The sequence below is a fragment of the Leucoraja erinacea genome, chromosome 12 (genome assembly GCF_028641065.1).
Source record: "Leucoraja erinacea ecotype New England chromosome 12, Leri_hhj_1, whole genome shotgun sequence".
Classification (NCBI taxonomy): Eukaryota; Metazoa; Chordata; class Chondrichthyes; order Rajiformes; family Rajidae; genus Leucoraja; species Leucoraja erinaceus.
The window spans coordinates 52966864-52991950 of record NC_073388.1 but is presented as its reverse complement, the minus strand read 5'-3'; the positions used below and the strand labels follow the sequence as shown (position 1 = coordinate 52991950).

Genomic DNA, 25087 nt, shown 5'->3' with positions numbered 1-25087 from the left:
ACTGGAGCAACACAGCGGGACAGGCAGCATCTCTGGAGAGAAGATAGATAGATAGAATGAAAGGCCCATTCCTTCTCTCCAGAGATGCTGCCTGTCCCGCTGAGTTACTTCAGCAGTTCGTGTCTCTCTTCAGTGTAAACCAGCATCTGCAGTTCCTTCCTACACACCTCTCGATAATTTATCCCCATTCTGTACTTTTATATTAGAAACAAACTAAATGAAGTGGGCACCCTCACACATGGCAGAATTCATCTTGCCCAGTGCTTTTTAAGCAAACCTTCCAAATAAAACAAAAATCATTGGCAAAGATTCCGCATCAAGATGTGCGTGTTTGCAGCCTCTGGGCTGACCAAATATCTACATTTAGGCACAAACAATATGCTGGGAACATTCGGGGCCGTTTCTCTGCAGAGAGAACCTGTGAAAGTCACAGATAAACAAGATGTAAGATGGGGGGAAAAAAGAGATTAATGGGTTGTCTGCATTGCCTCTACAAATGCAAAATTATGTTTGAACTAATGTGCTGAGTGAATTAACAGCAATGACAAAACTAATTCAGACTCCAAACGTTTGTGTTTCAAGGAAAGTTTTACTTCCTGGTGCAGTATTTGTGAAACAAATGGAGTGGTAACAATTAGCCTTCTATTATTGTACATAATTTAAAGTAGTTATGTTTCAGTTATCTGTTAAAGTAGTCCCTTGCGGGCCTTTATTCCGGTTCCATGGGTCCTGAGCTGGCTTTATGGGATCTGCAGATTTTGCCATGGGTGGGGTGTAGGTGGGGATTAATGGGAAATGTACATGGAGAGTTTGTGGTGTGTTCCTGCTCTGCTAACGTGTATTTCTTTGCCTGTTAGAAAAACTACTTGCATTAGTTTTTCTTCAAGGAGTTTTTGAAAGTAGATCAGGATTTTCCTTACCTTCGGAAATACCTCGCCATACCCGTAGGTCTGAGCAGAGTATGGTATGTCAACCATACAGATTATATGATGTGCCTATTGGAGGTATTTCGGAGCCTAGTGGTCAGATGCTGGGATAGACCGCGAACATTTGTTTGCCTATCCTACCACATGGATTAGGATTTTTTTCTCAAAGATTGATTGGCGATAGTTTAACGTCTTGGGTGATCTATAGTCTCCAAACTGCATAGAACAATGAGGATCACAGTGGCTCATGAGCTGTTAGCCGGATTAGAGATCTTGGTCTTCAAGGATTCTTTTCCTCTGGTCAAAGGTGTGTTGGCATGTAGGAGGTGGTGATGAGTTTTGTCATCAAGAGCATTTGGTGGTTCCAAGACTTGAAAGCTGATTCATATTGTCAATTATCTTACCCAGTATATTTCCTGCACTCTAGCAAATGAGTCAGTGGTGACTTGGAACTCTGTCTTTGAATGTGCATATATGCAAATATTAAATATAGACACAAAATACTGGAGTAATTCAGCAGGACAGGCAGCATCTCTGGAGAATAGGAATGAGTGACAGTTCGGGTCGAGCCCTTCAGATCCTCTAGAGAGAAGGAATGGGTGACGTTTCAGTTCGAGGCCCTTCAGAATGTCAGGAGAGAAGGAATGGTAGAGATCCTTCTTCAGTCTGCTGCCTGTCCCACTGAGTTATTCCAGCATTTTGTATCTACGGAGTGAACCAGCATCTGCAATTCCTTCCTACACATATATGCAAATATTGTTCACTTGCAACTTTATGGCTTATGTTGGAGTGATCGTCTAGCGTGAAGAGACAAATGTTGAACAGTTTCCTGTTTATTGTGTGGAGCAATTCCACTTTGGTGCAAAGCAAAAGGTGCAAATGGCCATCTACCTTCTTTGTACCTTTTCACTTCCAACTGCCGGCAGAACATCAACCGCCTCAACTCCCCATACTCACTCAAACCCCTCCATTCACTCTACAACAACCCCGACTAGGTAATCAAACCTGCCGACAAGGGAGGTGCCGTGATGATCTGGCACGCTGACCTCTACCAGACTGAGGTCAGGCAACAACTCTCAGACACCTCCTCCTTGGACCACGACCCCACAGACGAGCACCAGGCCTTAATCTCAAGCACCATTACTGATTTCATCACTTCCGGCTCTCTGCCCTCTAAAGCCTCCAACCTTATCTTTTACCCCGCACGGCCCGATTTTATCTTCTCCCCAAAATCCACCAACAGAACTGTCCTGCAGACCCATTGTTTCGGCTTGTTCGTGTCCCACCAAATTAATTTCCACGTACCTTGACTCCCCCCTATCTCCCCCCCCCCCCCCCCCCCCCCCCCCTTAAAAACCCATCTTTTTTTACCCCCCCCCCCAATACTCTCTTCTGCCTAGCAGAGCTGACAGCCCCCCCCCCCCCCCCCCCCGCCTTTGACCACTGTGCATTGTTGCTACCCCCCCCCCCCCCATCCCCCCCTCCCCAAAATCCACCACCAGAACTGTCCTGCAGAACCCATTGTTTTCGGCTTGTTCCACCCCCCCCCCCCCCCCCCCCCCCCCCCGCGCAGTGTCCCCCCCCCCCCCCCCCCCCCCTCTCCCCCCCCCCCCCCCTCTCCCCCCCCCCCCCCCCCCCCCATCCTTATCTTACAACATTTTTAAATTGATTCTTATTCCTATTCCTATAATTTTGTTGTACCTTGTTACATTTTAAAATAGTTAAATTGTTGTACCTTGTTACATTTTAAAATAGTTAAATAATAAATTTGTGTATTCTTGCAGCAAATATAGATCTTTTCAACTGTTTCATACCTATCTATCATTTCGGCTTCATGTCCGCTCGGCATTATAAATTTTTGACCATGCCCATTTGACCTAATTTCATTTTGGCGTCATGTCCGTTCAGCGTCATGGCTTTTCAACGTCATGTCTGTTCGGCATCTTGGCTTCGCCTTCTCATCCTTCGGCGTCCCGTTCGGTACCCTCAAATTCACCTGGACAATCTCCCTACCGTTTCTAGATCTCGACGTCTCCATCACAGGAAACAGACTATTGCCAACATCTACTACAAACCTGCTGACTCCCATAATTAAGGTACACAAATATGCTGGAGAAACCCAGCGGGTGCAGCAGCATCTATGGAGCGAAGGAAATGGGTGACGTTTCGGGCCGAAACCCTTCTTCAGACTGAAACCCTTCTTTCGGCCCGAAACGTCACCCATTTCCTTTGCTCCATAGATGCTGCTGCACCCGCTGAGTTTCTGCAGCATTTTTGTATACCTTCGATCTTCCAGCATCTGCAGTTCCTTCTTGAACGACTCCCATAACTATCTTGATAACACTTCTTCCAACCTGCTTCCTGTAAAGACTCTATCCCCTACTCCCAATTCCTCTGTCTACGCCGCATCTGCGCCCAGGATGAGGTGTTCCATACCTGGGCATCGGAGATGTCCTCATTCTTTAGGGAACAGGGGTTCTCCTCTTCCATTATAGATGAGGCTCTCACTAAGGTCTCCACAATATCCAGCAGCTCTGCTCTTACTCTCCCTCCCCCTATTTGTAACAAGTACTTCACCTTCCACCCCATCAGTTGTCACATACAGCACATAATCCTCCGACATTTTCGCCAACTCCAACGGGATCCCACTACTGGCCACATCTTCCCATCTCCACCCCTTTCTGCTTTCCACAGAGACGGTTCCCTCTGTAACACCCTGGTCAATTTGTCCCTTCCCACCCAAACTACCCCCTCCCCGGGTACTTTCCCCTGCAACTGCAGGAAATGCAACATCTGCCCCTTTACCTCCCCCCTTGACTCTATTCAAGGACCCAAACAGTCTTTCCAGGTGAGGCAGAGGTTCACTTGCACCTCCTCCAACCTCATCTACTGTATCCGCTGTTCCAGATGTCAACTTCTCTACATCAGCGAGACCAAGCGCAGGCTCGGCGATCGTTTCACTGAACTCAGTCTGTCGTAACCTACCTGATCTCCTGGTTGCTCAGCATTTCAACTCTTCCTCCCATTCCCAATCTGACCTTTCTGTCCTGGGCTACCTCCATTGTCTGAGTGAGGCCCAGTGCAAATTGGAGGAACAGCACCTCATATTTCACTTGGGTACACTTTTATACCACAGCGGTACTTCTCTAACTTCAGATAGCCCTCTCTTTCTCTCTCCATCCCCTCCCCCTTCCAAGTTACCCCACCAGTCCTACGGTCTCCGCCTACATTCTATCTTTGTCCTGCCCCCTCCCCTGACATCAGTCTGAAGAAGGGTCTCGACCCAAAACGTCACCCATTCGTTCTCTCCATAGATGTCCCGCTGAGTTACTCCTGCATTTTGTGCCTACCTTCAATTTTAGCCAGCATCTGCAATATTGCAGAGAGATTGAGAAAGCTGTTAGGCCAAAGGCATATTCTTGCTTGAATCCTATCTGAACCAGGATTACCTTTAGCTGAGGAAGGAATTAAAGATGAAGGGAAAATATCCCAAGAGAGTAAAAGTTGTCACCTGCAAAACGTGAATGTCTTATGTTTAAAATTCAATTCAATTCAATTCAACTTTATTGTCATTGCACAAATACGAGTACAGGTACAACGAAATGCAGTTTAGCGTCTGGTCATAGTGCAAGATAGTAGAAATAAAAATACTGGTTAAGCAATGTGTGCACTGTGGACGAATTAAACTGGTACATAGGCAAATAAATGTATACAAATGGGAGTATAAAAGATAGCTAGCGACGGGACTGTGAGTTCAGCAGTGTAATGGTGTTATTGAAAAAGCTGTTCCTCAGCCTGCTTGTGCGAGACCTGAGGTTCCTGTACTGCCTCGCTGATGGGAGGAGGGCAAATAGTCCATGGTTAGGGTGAGAGGGGTCCTTGGTGATTTTCCCGGCCCGTCTCGGACATCGTTTGCGGTGGAGGGCATCCATGGCAGGGAGCGGGGCAATGTAAGAGTTAATAACTAACTGATTCAATCAGCTCCATGAAACCTTTGTATCACAGGCTCTAGGTACAACGGCAACTTGAATTTAAATAGCACATTAAATGGCTCAACAAATCCAGGGAGCTATCAGGTATATGAGAAAACTACAATTCTTGATGTTTTCTTGTGGAGCTGATATGCAGTCGGGCAATGTTTATCCAAACAGCTGCTTTGTTCGATTATTAAAGTGCATTTTGCACGTGTACACATTGATTCAATTTAATGTCTGCTTATAACAGCACAGAAATTACAATGCCAAACAAATTGCATCATTTATATTATCATTTATGAATAACATCATACCAGCAGTACTCAAATGGTGGAAATGTTTATTGTATTAAAGCTCTGATTTCTACCTACATGCAGCAGAGGTAAAAGACAAATTATGGCAAAAGACATAGTTTGCCTGAATAGTTTATTTTTTATTGGGTCTACTATGCTTTTCCCAGAGCTATATAGGAAACGTTTGTTGTAACAGACCCCTTTGTAACGAATTTTGGTTACTGCGGACAGACCATCTGATACCATCCCAGCTCCATGGTCTCCCCAGCCATGGCTTCCGACACTGTCCCTGATTCATAAGGTGCACCAATGAGCCCTTCACCCATCTCATGATCCGGTTAGCTTGGCTGTTGTTGTGCCTCACCTTGTAGCCCATGGGTACTGCGCTTTCGTCAGACCACCGCCACCAACAGAACATGCTCGGTCAGCGTGGAGCTCCCTCTCCTCTCACCGGCTGCCTCTTCTTCCATCGTTTTGTCTGCTCTCCGCTCCAGTGCCACCGCCTCCGCCATCTCCTCCCGTCGCTTAGTCCACTCGGCCTTTCCTTCCCACCTCCACTGCCTCCTCCTCATCGCCCTGAGTCGCCAGGATACTCCACCTTGGAGGATGTCGGTGGCTGCAAGAGAGATGGAAGAGTGGGGGAGCGGGTGGGGTGACGGAGCTGACGGCTAAGGGCAGTGGCGTGGGCTGTGACACAGCATCATTAGCCAGGCGGCAAAGTACGTGATGGAAGGATCTCGCTGGAGCAGACAGACCAGCAGCATCGGTGCATAGTTTTAAGGTGAAATATGACCAGGTCCTGGAGTAACTGAGCACACTGAATAAGTTTGAAGAAGGGTCTCGACCCAGAACGTATCCTATCCACATTCTGCACAGAAGCTGTCTGACCCGCTGAGTTACTCCAGTATTTTGTGTCGTTTTGCGTATTAACCATCATCTGCAGATCTTTGTTTCAGCTGCATGCAATGATAATACCTTTCTGTGTTTAAATGAACAATTGGCAATAACGGACACCATTCCCCTCTTCCCATCCCCCATGGTCTGTTTTAGCAAGGGTTTACTGTATAGTAAGGTATGCTCTGACTTATATATAATTTTGATGATTAAGACGTGCATCAGTCAAATAAAATATCTATTTTAAATTATCAGGCAGATGGATTATGTGTTTGCAAATCAGAAACTATCCAGCAGAACATGAGATTTATAATTAATGGTAATCAAGTATTTCAAGCTTGTTAATGATTTTGGATAGTTTGTAAGTCTGGATATTAAAATATAAAGCTAAGATGAAAAAACAAATTTGACAAGCCGTTCGTAAAGTTATTCATTAAAATAAATTGCTAGTTAGCTGGTTTCCCGGGTCAGCCTTTGAAAATTGTTAAAACTATTACCGGTAGCTAATAGTATTAGTAATAGAATAGGGTAACGTTCGGCACGTCAATGTTCAAATTTTAAGTTAACACTTGGAACTGTGTTCAAGTGCAACTCTGTCGCCCATAAAATTTAGAGCTAATAATGATGTGTCAGTGAAACCTGTATCAGTTAAAAGTAATTCATCTTTATAGGAAGAGATACAAATCCATAAGACTAAAATGTCAATTTTTTTGTGAATTGTTTAGCTGTATGAAGATTTGCTTGCAATTAATTAAATTATGATTTGTAATGCACAATTATACCTTGTTTTTGTTTGGCTTGATAGACACTTCTATCTGAAAAAGTAGGGCAGTTAGTGGAATGGGCAAACAGACGAGCTGTAATCCGGATGAATGGCGATAAATTCCGTCGATTTGTGAAGGCTCCACCAAGGAATTACTCTATTGTGGTGATGTTCACTGCTTTACAGCCACAGCGTCAGTGCTCTGTTTGCAAGTATGTGGCTACCTTTTTTAATCATATAAGCGCACTATAGCGATAAGTCTATTAATAATTGTTTTGAATTTAACTGAGAACATTTGAATCTTATTTTTATTTTTGAAAGGCAAGTGGATGAAGAATATCAGATCCTGGCCAACTCCTGGCGTTACTCAAGCTCCTTTGTGAATAAACTTTTCTTTGCTTTGGTGGACTTTGACGAAGGCTCTGATGTATTTCATCAGGTTAGTTGACCTTTTTATTCAATTGTTTTCAGTTTTTAAACAATAGTTATGTTATTTGAAATGTATTCAAATTAAAAATGCGAGACGTTTGCATGTCAGGCATGGATTCAGGTCCAAAATCTTTCATCAAAACAGTGGGGAGGGGGGGGATTTGGAAATCAAACAAGAAAATGGGTCCTTGAGCATGTGAGAATGAGGGCCGTGTAGAAGATAGCAACAAACCTGGTGAAACATCGAATTTTGTACAGGCATGGAAAGCAGCATTGACACTCTAATTTTTGTGATGTAAAAAGGAGTGAGGGCTTGCAAACAAAACTGAAAGTAAGACTACCCCACATACCCTATGAAGAGACAAACAAAGCTTGGACCTATATGGGTCCCCAGAATTTGCAAAGTTGCATAAACTACTAGAAACACTCAAAAATCAGGCAGCATCTGTGGTTCTCTAAGCAATTAACGTTACAGATTGAAGACCCGTTATTACATAGAAACATAGTAAATAGGTGCAGTAAGAGGCCATTCGGCCCTTTGAGCCAGTGCCGCCATTGATTGTAATGGCTGATCGTCCCCCATGCCTGCCTTCACCCCATATCCCTGGATTTCACTAGCCATTGGTGAGATTCACTGAGAGACCAAGTTCAGAGATGGGGGTGCAGCAGGGGAGCACCAAAGAACCAATGAGCCATCCTACTCTGCAACGCAGAGATTAGATGTCCATAGTAAAAATGGACTGACCATTGTGTCCAGAACGGCCAAAAGTCACACAATTGTTGGAAACTGGCTTCTGTGAAGAATAAACGTAGATTTTTCAGGCTGATTGGCCTGTATCTGTAATTGTAAATTCTGCCATAGATGAGAATGACAAAAGTAAACTACTGAAGGGCTGCAGGCACTTCAGTGTTGCTGCATTTATTTAAAGGGGAATACTGTCTAAACAATATTGAAATAAATCTGGTATTGGTTTATTATTAATAATCTTAATTACTTTTATTTTTCTTACCCAGCTCAATATGAATTCTGCACCAACTTTCATGCATTTTCCAGCTAAGGGTAAACCAAAACGGGCAGACACTTATGAGCTTCAAGTTCGAGGATTTGCAGCTGAACAAATTGCACGCTGGATTGCTGATCGGACAGAGATAAATGTAAGTGATTGGTGTGTGTCTCTGTGCATGTGGACGCATTGATTTCTTCCAGTAAACCTCTCTTGAAAAATAACAAACTGGCAAAATTGCATCTTCAAAATGAGCAGCAGAATGTTATTGCCCATGCTTCTTTCAAATGAATATCTGCTGTGCATTTTTTTAGAGTTTGTTTATTATGTGCTAGTTTCATGGTAAAGCACCAGTAGTTCTGTTTCTGGTCTGAATTCAAAAGCTAAGGCAGAGCTGCCAAGTAGCACGGATTTTCCGTATTTTGTATGGAAATGTGATAAGAATACGGATGTACGGATTTGCTATGTAAAATACGGATTTTTTAAAAATCGGCCCAACTTCCTGCTTCATCTTGATGCTTAAAAACTGCATGGATATTAAAAGTCATACTGTAACTCTAAAAATTATAGCAGATTAAATCTATTAGTATTTTAAATTTCAAGATATGGATGATTATTTTTGCAAGCTTTGATCTGCCAGGTTTAAACAGCATTCGGTGGGGGCGCTGCGAGCCGGCTGCCCTACCAGCAGCGTGTTAGCTTTTTCTACTTTTTTTGGGTTTTTTTTTAGTATGTCCCAATGTGTGTTTTAATGTTTCTCAGTGTGTCTTGGTGGGGGGGGGGGGGTAAGGGGGAAACCGTTTTGGTGCCCTCCTCCACGGAGAGGCGACTTTTTCCATGTCGCCTAACACAAAGGATCCCTGCGGCCTTTCCCGGCGACGTGCCCGGGGCTTCAGCAGCGGGCGCAGCGTAAACCTTTTCATCATGGAGCGGGCGAGCCTTCACCAGGGGTCGCCGGAAGGGAGTGCTCCGTTCGCTGGCCTGCGGCAGCCTGAAGCCATGGTCTGCGGAGCTCCAGCTGGTTCGGTGTCCGGAGCCTGGGATCCCTCGCTGGGGACCCCGGAGGAGAAGAGCTCTAACCGCCGGCCTGCGGCCTACCTCTAACCGCGGGCGCGGCGGAGACTTAGCATCCGGAACGGGATCCCTCGCCGGGGATCCCTGGAGAAGAGGCCCGACTGCCAGCCCTGCGGTCTGCGGTGCTTCTAACTGCGGCGCGGCAGGGACTTTAGATCTTCGACCGCCGGCCTTCGGCCTACACCATCTTAAAGCCGCGTTCTCCTGTAGGGAAGCACCGATTCAGGACTTACCTTGTCTGCACATCTGGCCGCCCGCAGCAGCGACTGCAGAGTGTTGTGGTCCCGACCACGGGGGGAAATGGAGGAGGACTGACTAAACTTTGTGCCTTCCACCACAGTGGTGGTTGTTTGTGTTAAATTTTGTGTATTGTGTGTTCTTTTTTTTATAGTACCGCTGCTGGCAAGTTCATTTCACTGAACTTTATTGTGCACACGACAAATAAATCTGACTTGACTTGAATTTAAACGAAGAGCGCCTTGGGTTTAGGCTGTGGGCCGAGCATCAAAAATGTGTCTAGAATTTAACTTTCGTGACCCATGTCTCAGAACTACTTGAAATTTTGCACAGATTTAGAGAAAATATAAGTGAGGAGAAAGTCATAAATTGTCAGTGCCAAAAGTTTCACATTAATTAATTAAACTAATTAGAAAATGAGTTTGTAATAGTAAGTGCCATCTAGTGTCCAATGTCCATATTACAACATGGGGAGCCTAATTCTGTGCTGCGGTCTATTTAAACCATATATTATACCAGTGGGTGCTGCAAGTGGTCGGATGCCGGTGGGTGCTGCGGGTGGTTGGTTGGATGGTCGGTGGGTGCTGTGAGTGGTCGGATGGCGGGTATATATATATATATATATATATACACCCGCCATCCGACCACTCGAGTGGCGGGTGTATATATATATGTATATATATATATACCCGCCATCCGACCATTCGCAGCACCCACCGACCATCCAACCAACCACCCGCAGCACCCACCGGCCATCTGGCCACTCTCAACCCCACGGGTGGCCCTGCCACTCTCACCACCCACCGGCGGACCGACTACTCTCACCGCCCACCGTAGGCCCGACCACTCTCACCACCCACCGACAGCCCGGCCGATCCTCCACAGCATCCATCGGCCTACCAACAAGCGACCAACCGACTGACTGACAAACCGACCAACAGACTGAATAACAAACTGGCCCTAATCCTAACCCTAGTTCTACATTTGTTATTTATCAATTTTATTTAACAGTTCACATCATAACTTTATAAAGATAAATCAATTGAAAAACAATATGATCAGCAAGGTTAGCATTACCTTTACTCCTTGGAAACCTTGACTTTGCTAGTTATGTGATGAGGCAGACATGATTCCAGGGTCCTCGCTGACCAAAAAACAAAGCGCGGGATTGGTCAATTTGCGTCCGACCTCAATGTCAAACGTGCATTGATTGGACAATTGCTACTCGAAAATTCAGGTAGTTCCGTGAGTTGGGTCACGAACTTGAACAAAAAAGCTTTTCGGCCCACAGCCTAGTTCTAATTATAGCGCTACCAGCTGGAGCGCTATTGCCTTTACACATAGCGCTATGGCCACTGCGCAATGGGTCACAGACTCTGGGAGGAAGGGAATAAGAGAGGGAGGGAGGGAAAAAAAGGAAACGGAGAGGGAGGGAAAGAGTGGAGGGAGAGGGAGGCTTCCAAAATGGCTCCTACATCATCATCGTGCTAAAAGCAGGAAATAGCCGTCCAAACAGAAGTGTACAAAGAGATGGCAATGAATGCACTGTCAAGTAAGGTGCATAGAAGACATGTTAATTGGTTGCAAAGTTATGCATTCTTGTACTCTTACATGGGTATGACCACATATTAAAACATTTTTTTTAATTCCATCAAAAATGGCACTGTGTAATTTCCTCAGCAAAATACTGATTTTCAGGTACTAGAATACTGAAATACTCTGACAAAACCTGGCAGCTCTGCTAAGGAGAACTCCCCAATTTCAATTAATGGATGAGCTTTTCAGACTGAAATCAATCTTAGTTTGAATTATAATGAAGGGGTATTTGAGGATGTTGTATAAAGACATGGATGTCTTCTAACTGACACCTCAATTGTATTAGAATATTTTTGTCAAATGAATGATAGCCATTTGACTGGTACTGGAGAACAATTGATGTTTTGGTAAGGAAATTCGAGAGAAAACAAAGACAATTAGAACCATTTTGTATCTCTACGAATATATTTCTCCAATATTCTACCTTTCCTAAGAGTAATGTCTTGCATTAACATCGAACAACACCCCTACAGTGCTTAGGTGCTTATTCTCTGTCACGAGATACATTTCATCCATACAATAAGTCTTTGAGATTGCACCTCCCAAATTATGACATTCACAATTGTGAAGATTGAGAAGGCATCATGTGCACAGAAACAGTGTTATTGCCAAGGTCACATGACCTGACAAACATAGAAAATAGGTGCAGGAGTGGGCCATTCGGCCCTTCGAGCCAACACCGCCATTCAATATGATCATAGTTGATCATCCAAAATCATTCCCCCTTTCCTGCTTTCTCCCCATATCCCTTGATTCTGTTAGCCCTAAGAGCTAAATCTAACTCTTGAAAACATCCTGCTGTGGCAGAGAATTCCACAGATTCACAACTGGGTGAAAAACTTTTTTCTCATCACCGTTGTAAATAGCCAACATCTTATTCTTAAACTATGGCCCCTGGTTCTGGACTACCCCAACATCGGGAACATGTTTCCTGCATCTAGCCTGTCCAATCCCTTAAGAATTTTATATGTTTCTATAAGATATCCTCTCATCCTTCTAAATTCCAGTGAATATGAGGCGAGTCGATCCATTCTTTCATCATATGTCAACCGTGCCATCCTGGGAATTAACCTGGTGAACCTACTCTGCACCTCTCAATAGCAAGAATGTCCTTCCTCAAATTAGGATATCAAAACTGTACACAATACTCCGTGTGCTTTCACCAGTACAACTGCAATAGGACATCCTTCCTCCTATACTCAAATCCTCTTGCTATGAAGTCCAACATGCCATTTGCTTTCATTACTGCCTGCTGTACCTGCATGCTTTCTTTCAGTGACTGATCTACAAGCACACCCAGGTCTCGTTGCACCTCCCCTTTTCCTAATCTGGCACCATTCAGATAATAATCTGCCTTGTTCTTGCCACCAAAGTGGATAACCTCACACTATACTGCATCTGCCATGTATCTGCCCACTCACCCAACCCATCCAAGTCACCCTGCAGCCTCATAGCATCCTCCTCACCATTGCCACCTAGCTTTGTGTCATCCGCAAACTTGGAGATGTTTTTAATGTTAGTTTTGTATTTCTGTTAGTTTTATTATCATCAGGTCAAAGTTCCATAAATTCTGTTATAGCATTGTGAGAGTATTTTCCCAGCCCGGCACCATCTTTATCAGACTAATTGGGAATGGTTTGTAATGGGTAAAGTGTAGGCCTACGAGTATATATTAATCAGTTTCTGTGATTATCCTGAGGAAACTTTCAACAACAAAAACTGACTAGGACATTATAATCCATATTATTGTTTTGACAGATTCTAGGGAGGATATCTGCACAAACCGTGTATGCATATAAGACCCCTGAATAGGTCAGCTTCATTCAGATACCACTAGGATAAAGTAGGATAATTAAGGAATCTTTTATGTACAGGCAGATTTAATTTGGTAATACATCTGAGAGATAAATAAAATGCTTACTGTTATCAGTACTTCATAAGATTGTTAGATGGAGATGAGCTTTATGATTTGACATTAAAAACAAAATATTTTAAATGCACATGGTGTTCAGATTGCATCTCAGCAGAAACTTAGTGGATGATGAATGAGAATTGAAATATAACGTTGTAGAGTTTCTTTTCCACTTCACTGATGCTGCTTGTGGTGTAATTCTAGTTTTTGATTTATATTTTGCATTTCCAGTTTTTTGCTTTGAGGCTTGATTTTTACAATTGAAATACGTAATTAAAAGGGAGTCTTTTAGTGTATAGTTTAATAAAACGATTACTTTAATTGTTGTAAAGTCATAGCAAAATGAAGATTGCCTCTTTATTTCAAACAGATCCGTGTGATAAGGCCACCGAACTATGCCGGTCCTTTGATGTTGGGATTTTTACTTGCTATAATTGGTGGACTCGTATATCTAAGGCGGAATAACCTTGACTTCCTGTACAACAAAAATGGCTGGGCTTTTGTTGCTTTGGTAGGTACAAATTTACTTCTGTGTTTCCTTTGTGGTTGGTTGTGAACAACTAGATAACATAGCTTCAATTCTGTTGAAATTCCATGACTAAAAATAATTCAGTAAAACAGCGATACTTTTAAGAATAAAATTGAGAGATGCAGTACATTAGATACTGACATTAAATCTGTGAGGTCTTTGTTTTAATCTAGTCCTAATTGGTAATTTCTTCATCTACCACAGATATTTAATATTTGAAAAAGTAAGTTGCCTATTAATGATGCTTGGGACAATAAAAAATAAAATTAGGTATTTCATTCCTGAAACATTGAAAATTTCTGTGAGAACATAAAAAGAATCAGCGCTTGATTTTACAAACTTCCTCCATCCAAATTTATTTCCCCTCATTTCTCTTATGTACAGGAATCTGTGTGAATTTGTTCTTGGTATTCTGGTTATTAAATCACACTGCTGAAGGAGATATTGTGTTCAATTTGAATCACAAATGAATTATTCCCCATGCTGGTCATATTCAGCATCAGCTTGGAGCAATAATGTGGGCAAATGTGTTGTTATCTGAAAATTCTCTTGGCAAGTGTGATGTATCAAAAGTTGTCACATTTATTTTCTGTTTGCACTTGCAGTGCTTTGTACTTGCAATGACCTCTGGTCAGATGTGGAATCACATCCGGGGTCCCCCCTATGCACATAAGAACCCTCATAATGGTCAAGTGGTAAGTAATTACATTTGCCTACATTTGCAAAGTACAGGTAGGTCTGCTATAATGCGATAGTTGTGTTCCTGAGAAACCTCTTGTATGGAAAATCTCGTCAATGGGGAAAGTGGGTTAAGACGCTGGACATTTTTAGACACTCGATTATCAAGTTATTTTTCTCATGTATCACAAATTTGCCCCTGGTTCCCTGATTCATCGTTCACTTGTAATGCAAATATGTGCTATAGCAGAATGCTTGTATTCTATTATCTATCTATTGGTGGTATTGGATTGTTAGTATTTTCAATATAAATGTTAATTTACAATTTGCATGTTTATAATTCTTCCTACCATGATTGGAATTGTGTATATTTATTTATTGGTCATCGTCTAATGTTTTTGATACTATAATCTACAAAGTGTCATTAGTGACATAATCTACATAATGTTGTGTTCTCTCTCGTCTTTCAAAGTGTGGAGAATCATGCGAAAATCATATTGAAAAAATCATTTTCATCTCCCTGGAAAAGCAGAGGAATTAAAAATAGAAAAATGTCAGTCTTCGGTAAAGTTAACATGTGACATTGATTTTGTTCACCACCAGGTGGTGATATAAAGGTTATCACACTATCCCCTATTTTTGCTGGAAATAACAATGGGAGGAAAGTTCCTGGTAACTTGTCATATTATTTCTGAAATTTCTCAGCATATCTTTTAGTAGGTTTCAATACTCCAACATGAATGTAGCAGCTCCATACCTACTGTTTGAGCTCTGCCAGTAATTTCATTGTGGAGGGGGGTTTGCTAATATTGTCCACCTTTTATGCTGATTAAACTACTCTCAGATTCTTTCCCAGTTTAAACTTAGTGGAGAATCTTAGAACCGATTCATTTGCAAGTGGATTTCATGAAGCAAAGTTTGAACATTTTGAAGTTATGTTTTTTAATTGAGGTTTAATAGTTACAATAAGCAGTTTGAGTTTCTTGGTTTATTTTTAGTAATTCCAATATTTTAATCATTTTTGTAAAATGTTACATGTCTCAATGACACATGAAACTATTTTGACAATAAATGAAGCTGGGTATGGTGTGTTGTGACATAGTAAATGTCTAAATTTTAGAATTAATCTATTTTTTTTAACTAATTACATTAAATTTTCAATAAATGACTAAATCATCACTTCACAAACCGTTCATCCATTCTCTTGCCCCAATTTGGATATGCCAGAGATGCTTTAAATCCAGCTCTCCCCGCTTGTGTTTGCAATACTTTTGGTCTTTCCCTCTTCTGGAAATTCTACCAGACCTAATTTCTCATCGCTCAAGCTAGTATTCCATTGTACTGTTCAACTGTGTTATTGCTTTCCTAAAAAGATCGATCCAGTTCGATCTTTTACCAATATTGTGACATACACTCCAAGATCACGTCAGCTCATAACAGAATATCATGTTATTAATGCTATTGATCTTAGCCGCATCTACCATAGTTAGGAACTTCCACGTTATGTATTTTGGATAACTTTCAATGGAGGCAGTTTAGAGGGAGGGAGCTCAGTCAGGTTATTGTCGGGGGTTTCTTGTAGAAGTGGGGATCTGGATAATGATGACGTAAAAGAAGCATGCAAAATTGAAACATCAATGGTGAAATATAGATCAGTTTGTTCTAACTCTGATGCCAAGTCCTTGTATATTATATGCATTGTATTGTATATCTAGAACAATGTCTATTGTCCGTCTGTGTGATGTTCCACTAAGCAGTTTTAAACAACTATTGAAAAAAATGTTTGGACCAAAAATACTGCACAGTTTGCAGGGAACATTGTAAAGTTAAAATATTTGTTGAATCTTTGATCGTTGTTGCCTTTTACATTTTCAGAGTTACATTCATGGAAGCAGTCAAGCACAATTTGTAGCTGAAACACACATTGTTATTCTGCTGAGTATCCTTTGACCTTGACTGTGGCATATTTTTATAAAAATTAAAGAACAGTCAGCGTTCTGCTGGGATGATACTTCAAATGTACCCGTTATTTGCTCTTAAGTTGAAATTATTTTTGTTTGAGGAAATATATTTTAAATGTGGATGTCATTGTTACTATAAAAATGCAAAATCCTTAGCCAGCCTGACACACTTGGTTATCTCTGCCTATACTATCCAAGAATGTGTGTTAAATCTGCTGATTACTATTCAAATGCATCTGCTGGAGGAGCATTCAAACTCTGTAGTGTTGTAGAGCAGAGGGATCTAGTACAGGTGCATGGTTCCTTGAAGGTCGAATCGCAGGTAGATAAGGCTTTTGGCACTTTGGCCTTCATCAGTCAGAGTATTGAGTATAGAAGTTGGGGGGTCATGTTGCAGTTGTATAAGACGTTGGTGAGACCGTATTTAGAATATTGTGTTCAGTGCTTGGCACCATGTTCTAGGAAAGATATTGTCAAGCTTGAAAGGCCTCCGAAAAGATTTACGAGGATGTTGCCAGTACTAGAGGGTGTCATCTCTAGGGAGAGGTTCAGTAGGCTGGGTCTCTATTCCATGGAGCGCAGGAGGCTAAGGGGTGATCTTATAGAGGTGTATAAGATCATGAGAGGAAATGATCGGATAGATGCAGTCTTCTGCCCAGAAAAGGGGAATCAAGGACCAGAGGACATAGGTTCAAGGTGAAGGGGAAAAGATTTAATATGAATCCGAGGGGTAACTTTTTCTCACAGGAGGGTGGTGGGTGTATGGAACAAGCTGCCAGAGGAGTTAGTTGAGGCTGGGACTATCCCATCGTTTAAGAAAAAGGTAGACAGGTACATAGATAGGACAGATTTGGAGGGATATGGAGCAAGTGCAGGCAAGTGGGACTAGTGTAGCTGGAACATTATTGGCTGGTGTGGGCGAGTTGGGCCAAAGGACCTGTTTCTCCACTGTATCACTATGACTCTTCTATATTCATCTTCCCATTGCTTTTTAATTTACGTAATCAAACTGCTTTCTTGAAGTCTGGTACTATTTTCCTCAGTTTATTACATTTTCAAGTTCTGACATCTGCAAAGTTTGAAATTATACCCTAAAATCCATTTATAGCTATCCAAAAGACCAATGGTACTAACACCAACTCCACTGTGCACTTCCTTAAAGTGTTTAAAAAACAAATCTCTTCCCCACTATTTTCCCAGCCCTTGTACTGTAGCTCCACACCAGTACTGTTCCTTTAACCCCATGAAATTAATTTTTAGTGGCAAATCGGATGCTAATTTGGCATATCGTTTGATAGTTGACACATTCCTCTCATTAACCTCTACAAAGAATACTGTCAAAAAAATTGTTTTAAAGTAAGAGACACAAAATGCTAGAGTAACTTTGCGTGTCTGGCGGCATCTCTGGAGAAAATGGATAGGTGACGTTTCGGGCCAAATTTTATTTAATAGTCCCAATGCTATTAATGTGCCTTTAACTTTGCTCCTGAATCTCTCCAGTTGTCAAAAGAATTGACCACATAGCAGAATAGCTCCTCTATGTTAATTCTAAGTAAATAGATTTTGTTCAATCTCCTCAACCAGAACATAGAACAGTAAAACACAAGAACATGCCTTTTGGCACCTAATGTCTGTGCTGAACATGATGCCAACTAATCTCCACTTCGTACATATGATCCATATCTATCCATTCCCTGCATGTCCACGTGCCTATCTAAAAGCCTTTTAAATCCTGCAAATCGTATCTGCCTCCATCACCACCCATGGCAGCAGGTTCCATGGGTGCTGTGTAAAAACAAAACTTTTCCCCTCTCACTTCAAAGCTATGCTATCTAGTTAATATTTTATTAACTTTAATATTTCCACCCTGGGGATAAATGGTTCTGACTATCCTATCCATGCTTTCATAAATGTTATATACTTCTATCATGTCCCTCCTCAGCCTCTGTGTTCCAGAGAAAGCAATCCAAATTTGTCCAACCTCTCCTTGTAGCTAATACCTTCTAATCCAGACAATATTCCTGTAAAATGGAGAACAAGGTTTACAAATTAAAGGGGGGGAGTGTTGGTTACAAATAAAAGACTCAGCGGTCCAGGCAGCATCTGTGTAGAATATGGATAGGTGACATTTTGGGTCGGAAATCTTTTTCAGACAAAGTCTGGCGAGTGATATAGGTGGATAAAGTTGAGAGGAGTTTTGATGGGCAGATGATTGGATAAAGGCCAGAGATGAAAAGACAAAAGGTGTGAGATAAGGATAGAAAAGGTGTGAATTGTGAACCCAGAGGAAGAAGAAAGATGGGGAAGAGAAACTGGTTCGAGTCCAGGTGGGGCACAAGTGGATGGGGGGGGGGCAATTGTAGGTTGATTTTCTAACATTTGAGAGTCAAGGGTGTTTCATTGGCATTGAAATTAGACCGAAATGGAACAATGAAATTCATACTTGCAGCAGCACAACAGGTTTGTATACTCAGTACTCAATAGATAATATAAACAAACATCGTGTTTGGCGGAACAGTTGCCGTGTCCACTCTTGGCCTTGCTGATGTAAAAGGAGGCCGCATCACAAATACTGGAAGCGGTAGATGAGGTTAGTGGAGGTGCACGTGAACTTCTGTTTCACCTGGAAAGACTGCTGGATTTGCTAGTTGGATGCGGCAATGAGGTCTGGGAACAGGTAAACCTCTTCTGTACCCTTACCAAAGCCTCCACATCCTTCCTATAATGGGAAGACCAGAAATGTACACAATAAATGTGGTATAACCAAAGTTTTATAATCTGCAAAATGATCTGACCAATAAAGGAAAGCATACCAAATGCTACTTTACGATTCTATCTACTTGTGTGGCCACTTTCAGGGAAAATGGACTTGGACCCTAAGATCCCTCTGTCCATCAATGCTATTAAGGGTGTGCTATAAACTATATATTTTCCCCTTACATTTGACCTCCCAACACCTTAAACTTGTTCAAGAAGGAACTGTAGATGCTGGAAAATCGAAGGTACACAAAAAAGCTGGAGAAACTCAGCGGATGCAGCAGCATCTATGGAGCGAAGGACATAGGCAACGTTTCAGGCCGAAACCCTTCTTCAGACTGATAGGGGGTGGCGGGGAGAAGGAAGGAAAAAGGAGGGGGAGCCCGAGGGCTGGGGCATGGCAGGAGACAGCCCGAGGGCTAAGGAAGGGGAGGAGACAGCAAGGGCTAACAAAATTGGGAGAATTCAATGTTCAAGCCCGCAGGCTGCAGACTCCCCAAGCGGAATATAAGGTGCTGTTCCTCCAATTTCCGGTGTTGCTCGCTCTGGCCATGGAGGAGACCCAGGACAGAGAGGTCGGATTCAGAGTGGGAGGGGGAGTTGAAGTGCTGAGCCACCGGGAGGTCAGGTAGGTTCTTGCGGACCGAGTGGAGGTGTTCGGCGAAACGATCGCCCCACCTCCGCTTGGTCTCACTGATGTAGATCAGCTGACATCTAGAGCAGCGGATGCAGTAGATGAGGTTTGAGGAGATACAGGTGAACCTCTGTCGCACCTGGAACGACTGCTTGGGTCCTTGAATGGAGTCGAGAGGGGAGGTAAACACCTTACACTTGCTCAGTTTAAACTCAATTTGCCATTTCTCCACCCATGTTTGCAACTAATCTGTATCCCGCTTCGAAAGCCTTGCTCACTTTCTGCAACTCCAATTTTGGTGTTGTCTGCAAAATCAGTATCCAAGCCATCTATGTTTATGTCCAAGGCACTTATACATCACAAACACCAGAGGTCCCAGGTGGAAACGTGAGGAACTTCACTCGTCAAAGTTTCCAACAAGAATAACACCCTTCGACAACAACCCTGTGTTGTCTTTGCGTAAGCCAGTTCTGAATCCAAATGACTAAGTTACCGTGGATCCCATGCTAATCTTTTGGATCACTATTCAACTGTTCCATTTCTCTGCAGTACCAGAACATATTCTGTGATGATCTATTATAAAACAATTATTTTTACTTGGAACTCTTGAGGAAATTAGTCATATCTCTGCCTCCGCACTTTTTTTACGATTGTGACTTTCTCATCATGATAAATGTGGATCTCGTGCATGCAAGTGTTTTGCAATGATCTCAGCATGTCAAGAAGCTGACAGTAATTTAGCGCTTAAAATTTTCAATGTCAGTTTTATTTTTCTAGCTGATAACTTGTCTTTATCAGGAAATGAATCCATATTAAGCATGGAGTTTTAAGGATGTTATACTTAACCAACTATCCAGATGCTGCCATTACATTAGGCATGGTACTTCTTCATGAAGCAGCCACATCTGATATGGATATAGGCAAGCGAAGAAGTAAGTACAAAATCTAGCCGGAGATATCTTTATTGAGGGTAATTGTTATGATTCATCGATCTTTTGTTGGGAATTAATTTCTTACCAATACTTTAAAGCTTTTGTTAGAATTTGAATGAACTAGAGAAATATTTAGTCACTTTCAAGTCAAGTCACTTTTATTACTATAGCACATTTAAAAAACAACTCTCGTTGACCAAAGTGCTTTACATTGGTGGAGGTACTAACGTTATACAACAGTGGTTCATAGATTAAGTACATACATAAATACATACATATAGCCTTCCCTCAGAGGTCATCAAGAAAACTTTCATTTAAAATTAATGAATGACATGCAACATAGCTGCAATCATCCAAATGTATTGTATTCTTCTCACCATTCTGGAAAATTCCTTTTGGGGTTTGAATGGTTAGTGACTTTTTCATGTCATTTTGCACTATCATTGCCACCACCAGAGTAAGTCGTATCCTAGATTGATCAATACACATGCACAGTAGAGTTAACGATGGTGTGAACCTGCAGAGAATTGCAATACTGCAGGTTTCGTGATACTTTTGCATCAAAGTGTCATCCAGTATCTTGTTAATTTTAGAACAAAATACATGAACTTCTTCAAACGATTCTAAACTCTAAACGAGTGCACTCCATTCCAAGCAGTATTTCATCAGTTGCCGTTACATTCACAGATAATAGTGGTAAAGGCAAGCATTATTTTGAACCTGTAATGGTGGCAGTATGTGTATTGTAATTGATTTAAATTTGCTTCAATGCTACATGTTAATATATTTTACGGTGATTTGGCTAGCAAGCGTTGTATTGCTAAAATGATCTGATGATAGGTGTGCCAATAGAAAAAACGAATACATCTATCTGGATTGGTCACTGACGGCAGTTTATTATGCAAGCTGGCATTATTGTAGACTGTCAGTTAATATTGCAAAAGTGCATTGCATTCAGAAAGTATTCAGACTCCTTCACTTTTCCACATATTGTTATGTTACAGCCTTATTCTAACATGGATTAAATTCATTTGTCGATCTATACACAATACCCCATAATATAAAAGCGAAAACAGATGTTTAGAAATTTTTGAAAAGTCATTAAAAACAAATAACTGAAATATCACATTTACATAAGTATTCACACCCTTCACTCAGTACTTTTTTTTTTTTTTTTTTTTTTTAATTTATTTATTTATTTATTTTTAAAAAAAGATGAGAATAAGAAAAAGAGGTTAGATAGTAAAGGATAGAAAAATGTGAAATATAGTGTGTGAAGAAAGAAAACGAGTAAATGAAGAAAGTTGAGAGAGAAAATAGTGAAAAGAAAAGGACACTCAGTACTTTGTTGAGGCACCTTTGGCAGCGATTACAGCCTCAAGTCTTCTTGGGTGTGATCCTTGGCACACCTGTATTTGGATAATTTCTCCCATTCTCTGCAGATCCTCTCAAGCTCTGTCAGGTTGGATGGGGAGCGTCAATGGACAGCTATTTTCAGGTCCCTCCAGATATATTCAATTGGGTTCATGTCCGGGCTTTGGCTGGGATCCGGGCTTTGGCTGGGGCACTCAAGGACATTCACAGACTTGTCACGAAGCCACTCCTGTGTTGTCTTAGCTGTGTGCTTTGAGTCGTTGTCCTGTTGGAAGGTGAACCTCTGCCCCAGTCTGAAGTCCTGAACACTCTGGAGCAGGTTTTCATCAAGGATCTCAATGTACTTTGCTCCTTTCATCTTTCCCTCGATCCTGACTAGTCTCCCAGTTCCTGCCCCTGAAAAACATCCCCACAGCATGATGCTGCCACCACCATGCTTCACCGTAGGTATGGTATTGGCCAGGTGATGAGTGGTGCCTGGCTTCCTCCAGACGTGCCACTTGGCATTCAGGCCAAAGAGTTCAATCTTGGTTTAATCAGACCAGAGAATCTTGTTTAGGTGCCTTTTGGCAAACTCCAAGCGGGCTGTCGTGCATTTTACTGAGGAGTGGCTTCCATCTGGTCACTCTACCATAAAAATCTGATCGGTGGAGTGCTGCAGATATTGTTGTCCTTCTGGAAGTTTCTCCCATCTCCACAGAGCAACTCTGGAGCTCTGTCAGAGTGACCATCGGGTTCTTGGTCACCTCCCTGACCAAGGCCCTTTTCCCCTGATTGGTCAGTTTGGCCGGGCGGCCGGCTCCATGAAGAGTCCTGGTGGTTTCAAAGTTCTTCCATTTAAGAATAACGGAGGCCACTGTACTCTTCGGGACCTGCAATGCTGCAGAAATTGTTTTATACCCTTCCTCAGATCTGAGTCTCGCCACAATCCTGTCTTGGAGGTTTACGGACAATTCCTTCGTCTTCATGGCTTGGTTTTTGCTCTGACATGCACTGTCAACTGCGGGACCTTATTTAGACAGGTGTGTGCTTTTCCAATTCATTTACAATCAATTGTGGACTTCTCTCAAGTTGTAGAAACATCTCAAGGATAATCAATGGAAACAGGATGCACCGTGTTATGGTTCGTTTCACTTCAAACAGACGAAAATGCAATAAAATTTGTAATTAAGTAGTAAAATCTGTATTTTGCCTGGTGGGTGTGGCCGTAAACTCTTACAGTATAGGTTCACTCTATCCCCACACAAAGGTGTAATGTTCAATCAGTTATAGTTATACCCCAATAATCAGCGATTCAGCAATACTTTATCTTTCAGAGCATCGTACACTCTCTGGCCTGCTAACATTGACAGGTCCTTCCGAGGAAACTATTTTTTTGCAGATTCAAGCACTTGTTTTTTTTTACCTTGTTGATCTATTGTTTAAGTACATTGCAATCTGTAGAGCAGAGGGAAAGAACAGTTGTCTGAACATTCCTCTGATTGTTTATATTATAGTGCTGTAGCCATGCTAGTGTAATGGGAGATAGGTAAACAGTGAGTATTACAGTCCTTTGCATTTTCCCTAATAGTAGCAATGTTACAAAATTTTGAGATTTAAAAAATCAAGTCTGCAATTTATCCCATCAGATAAAGCATAAAAAGAAGTTTTATTTGACACCTAATTCACTTTCATATCTTCTGTATTAAAAAGGTTTATGGCCATTTTCATACTCGGAAATTAGCATCTTGTTCCCTATTGCTTTTCCATTGACTTAACAGAAAAGCTGTGATCGAGGACAGTCAAAAACTCATAACTTTCTTAAAAATTAAGAGAACTGAATGAAATTTTCAGTTATTATAGATTGAAGCATTCTGAAACAAATATAAAACCTTACTTGGATGACCTGAAATTAAAGCATATAAATTAGTTAATTACCTAATTGTAGCTAATTACAAAATTGACCGTTGTGACGGAAACAGTAATAAACATCCAGACTGCCTTGAAACATTCAAAAATGTGATATTCTCAAGATCAGAACTTTAATATTATTGTATTATATGCTGTAAGTCCATAACAGATGGGCAAATAAATTACAATTTCTAGAACAATGGAGAAAATCAGTTGCTAGCTGGTACATTGGCATATCATAATCAGTAGCATCATCATACTACTCAGATTGTAACCAATAAGCAAATCTGTACACCTTGTTTTTTTACTCCACTTCAATTTTGGCATTGTAAACTACAAGTTTTTGTTCTTCAAACCACGCATGACATGCCTTTCTGCCCACTACTTTCCCATTAAGAATGTCCTGTAGATTCCATCTTAAGAAATGGATATATTTTTTAAATAGCCTAAGTATCCAAATAACAAACTAATCCCATTCACACAAGAATTCACAATATAACATGATTTTTAAATCTCAGTCATGAATTTATATTCCAGATGGAAGGAAAGAACCAGAAACATCCACTCAAACTATAATCAAAATTATTGTTTTTTGCACAATACTTGTGACTCAAACTGTTGTGAATATTTAGTTTTAAAATAATGATCATGGAGAGAGAATAACACAAAATATAGACAAAATATACACGGCTTATGACATGATTGTCCAAAAAATGGGCATTGTAATCATCTTGCTAGTGGGTTTTTCTGGAACGCCATCGATTGGAACGTTGCATTTGCTGTGAATTTTAAACCCATATTGGCAGGAAAGACACTGGCGGTTCGTATGGGGCCCAAATAACATTTTCACAACGTAAAATTAGATTAAAGCCATCCCAAGAAGCAAGATTGTATGTAAAATGTACAGCTTACCCATTGTTTTGTATCGTTCTTGCAATCCGTCACGTTGTCACCTTAGAAATCGCATTTTATCTTAATCTAATTATTAAATTGTCTAGCGATTTAAAAAAAAATGTTTTAAACAGGAACGGAAGTTCGATCGATTTTTCTTCAGCAGCTAGCAGCCCGAGGAAATCTGCCTCCGACAGGCAGTACAAAACTGGATTTTAATCCCGTCCCCCCCCCCCCCCCCCCCCCCCCCCCCCCCCCCCCCTCAAAGGTGCCAAAGTCGAGGCACATGGCCAGTGGCAGAACTCTGCCACACCTCACACTTGCCCGATTACTCACATA

General features: G+C 41.6%; 1 protein-coding gene across 1 annotated transcript in view; it reads left to right on the top strand.

The window, feature by feature from the left end:
- LOC129702374 (magnesium transporter protein 1-like) overlaps positions 1-25087 on the top strand; it is a 34864-nt gene that overhangs the window by 437 nt on the left and 9340 nt on the right. The window contains 7 exon segments of the mRNA XM_055644142.1: positions 6893-7062; positions 7172-7289; positions 8294-8434; positions 13473-13613; positions 14237-14326; positions 16185-16248; positions 20519-20593. Of these exon segments, the coding sequence (XP_055500117.1) occupies positions 6893-7062; positions 7172-7289; positions 8294-8434; positions 13473-13613; positions 14237-14326; positions 16185-16248; positions 20519-20593 (799 nt within the window).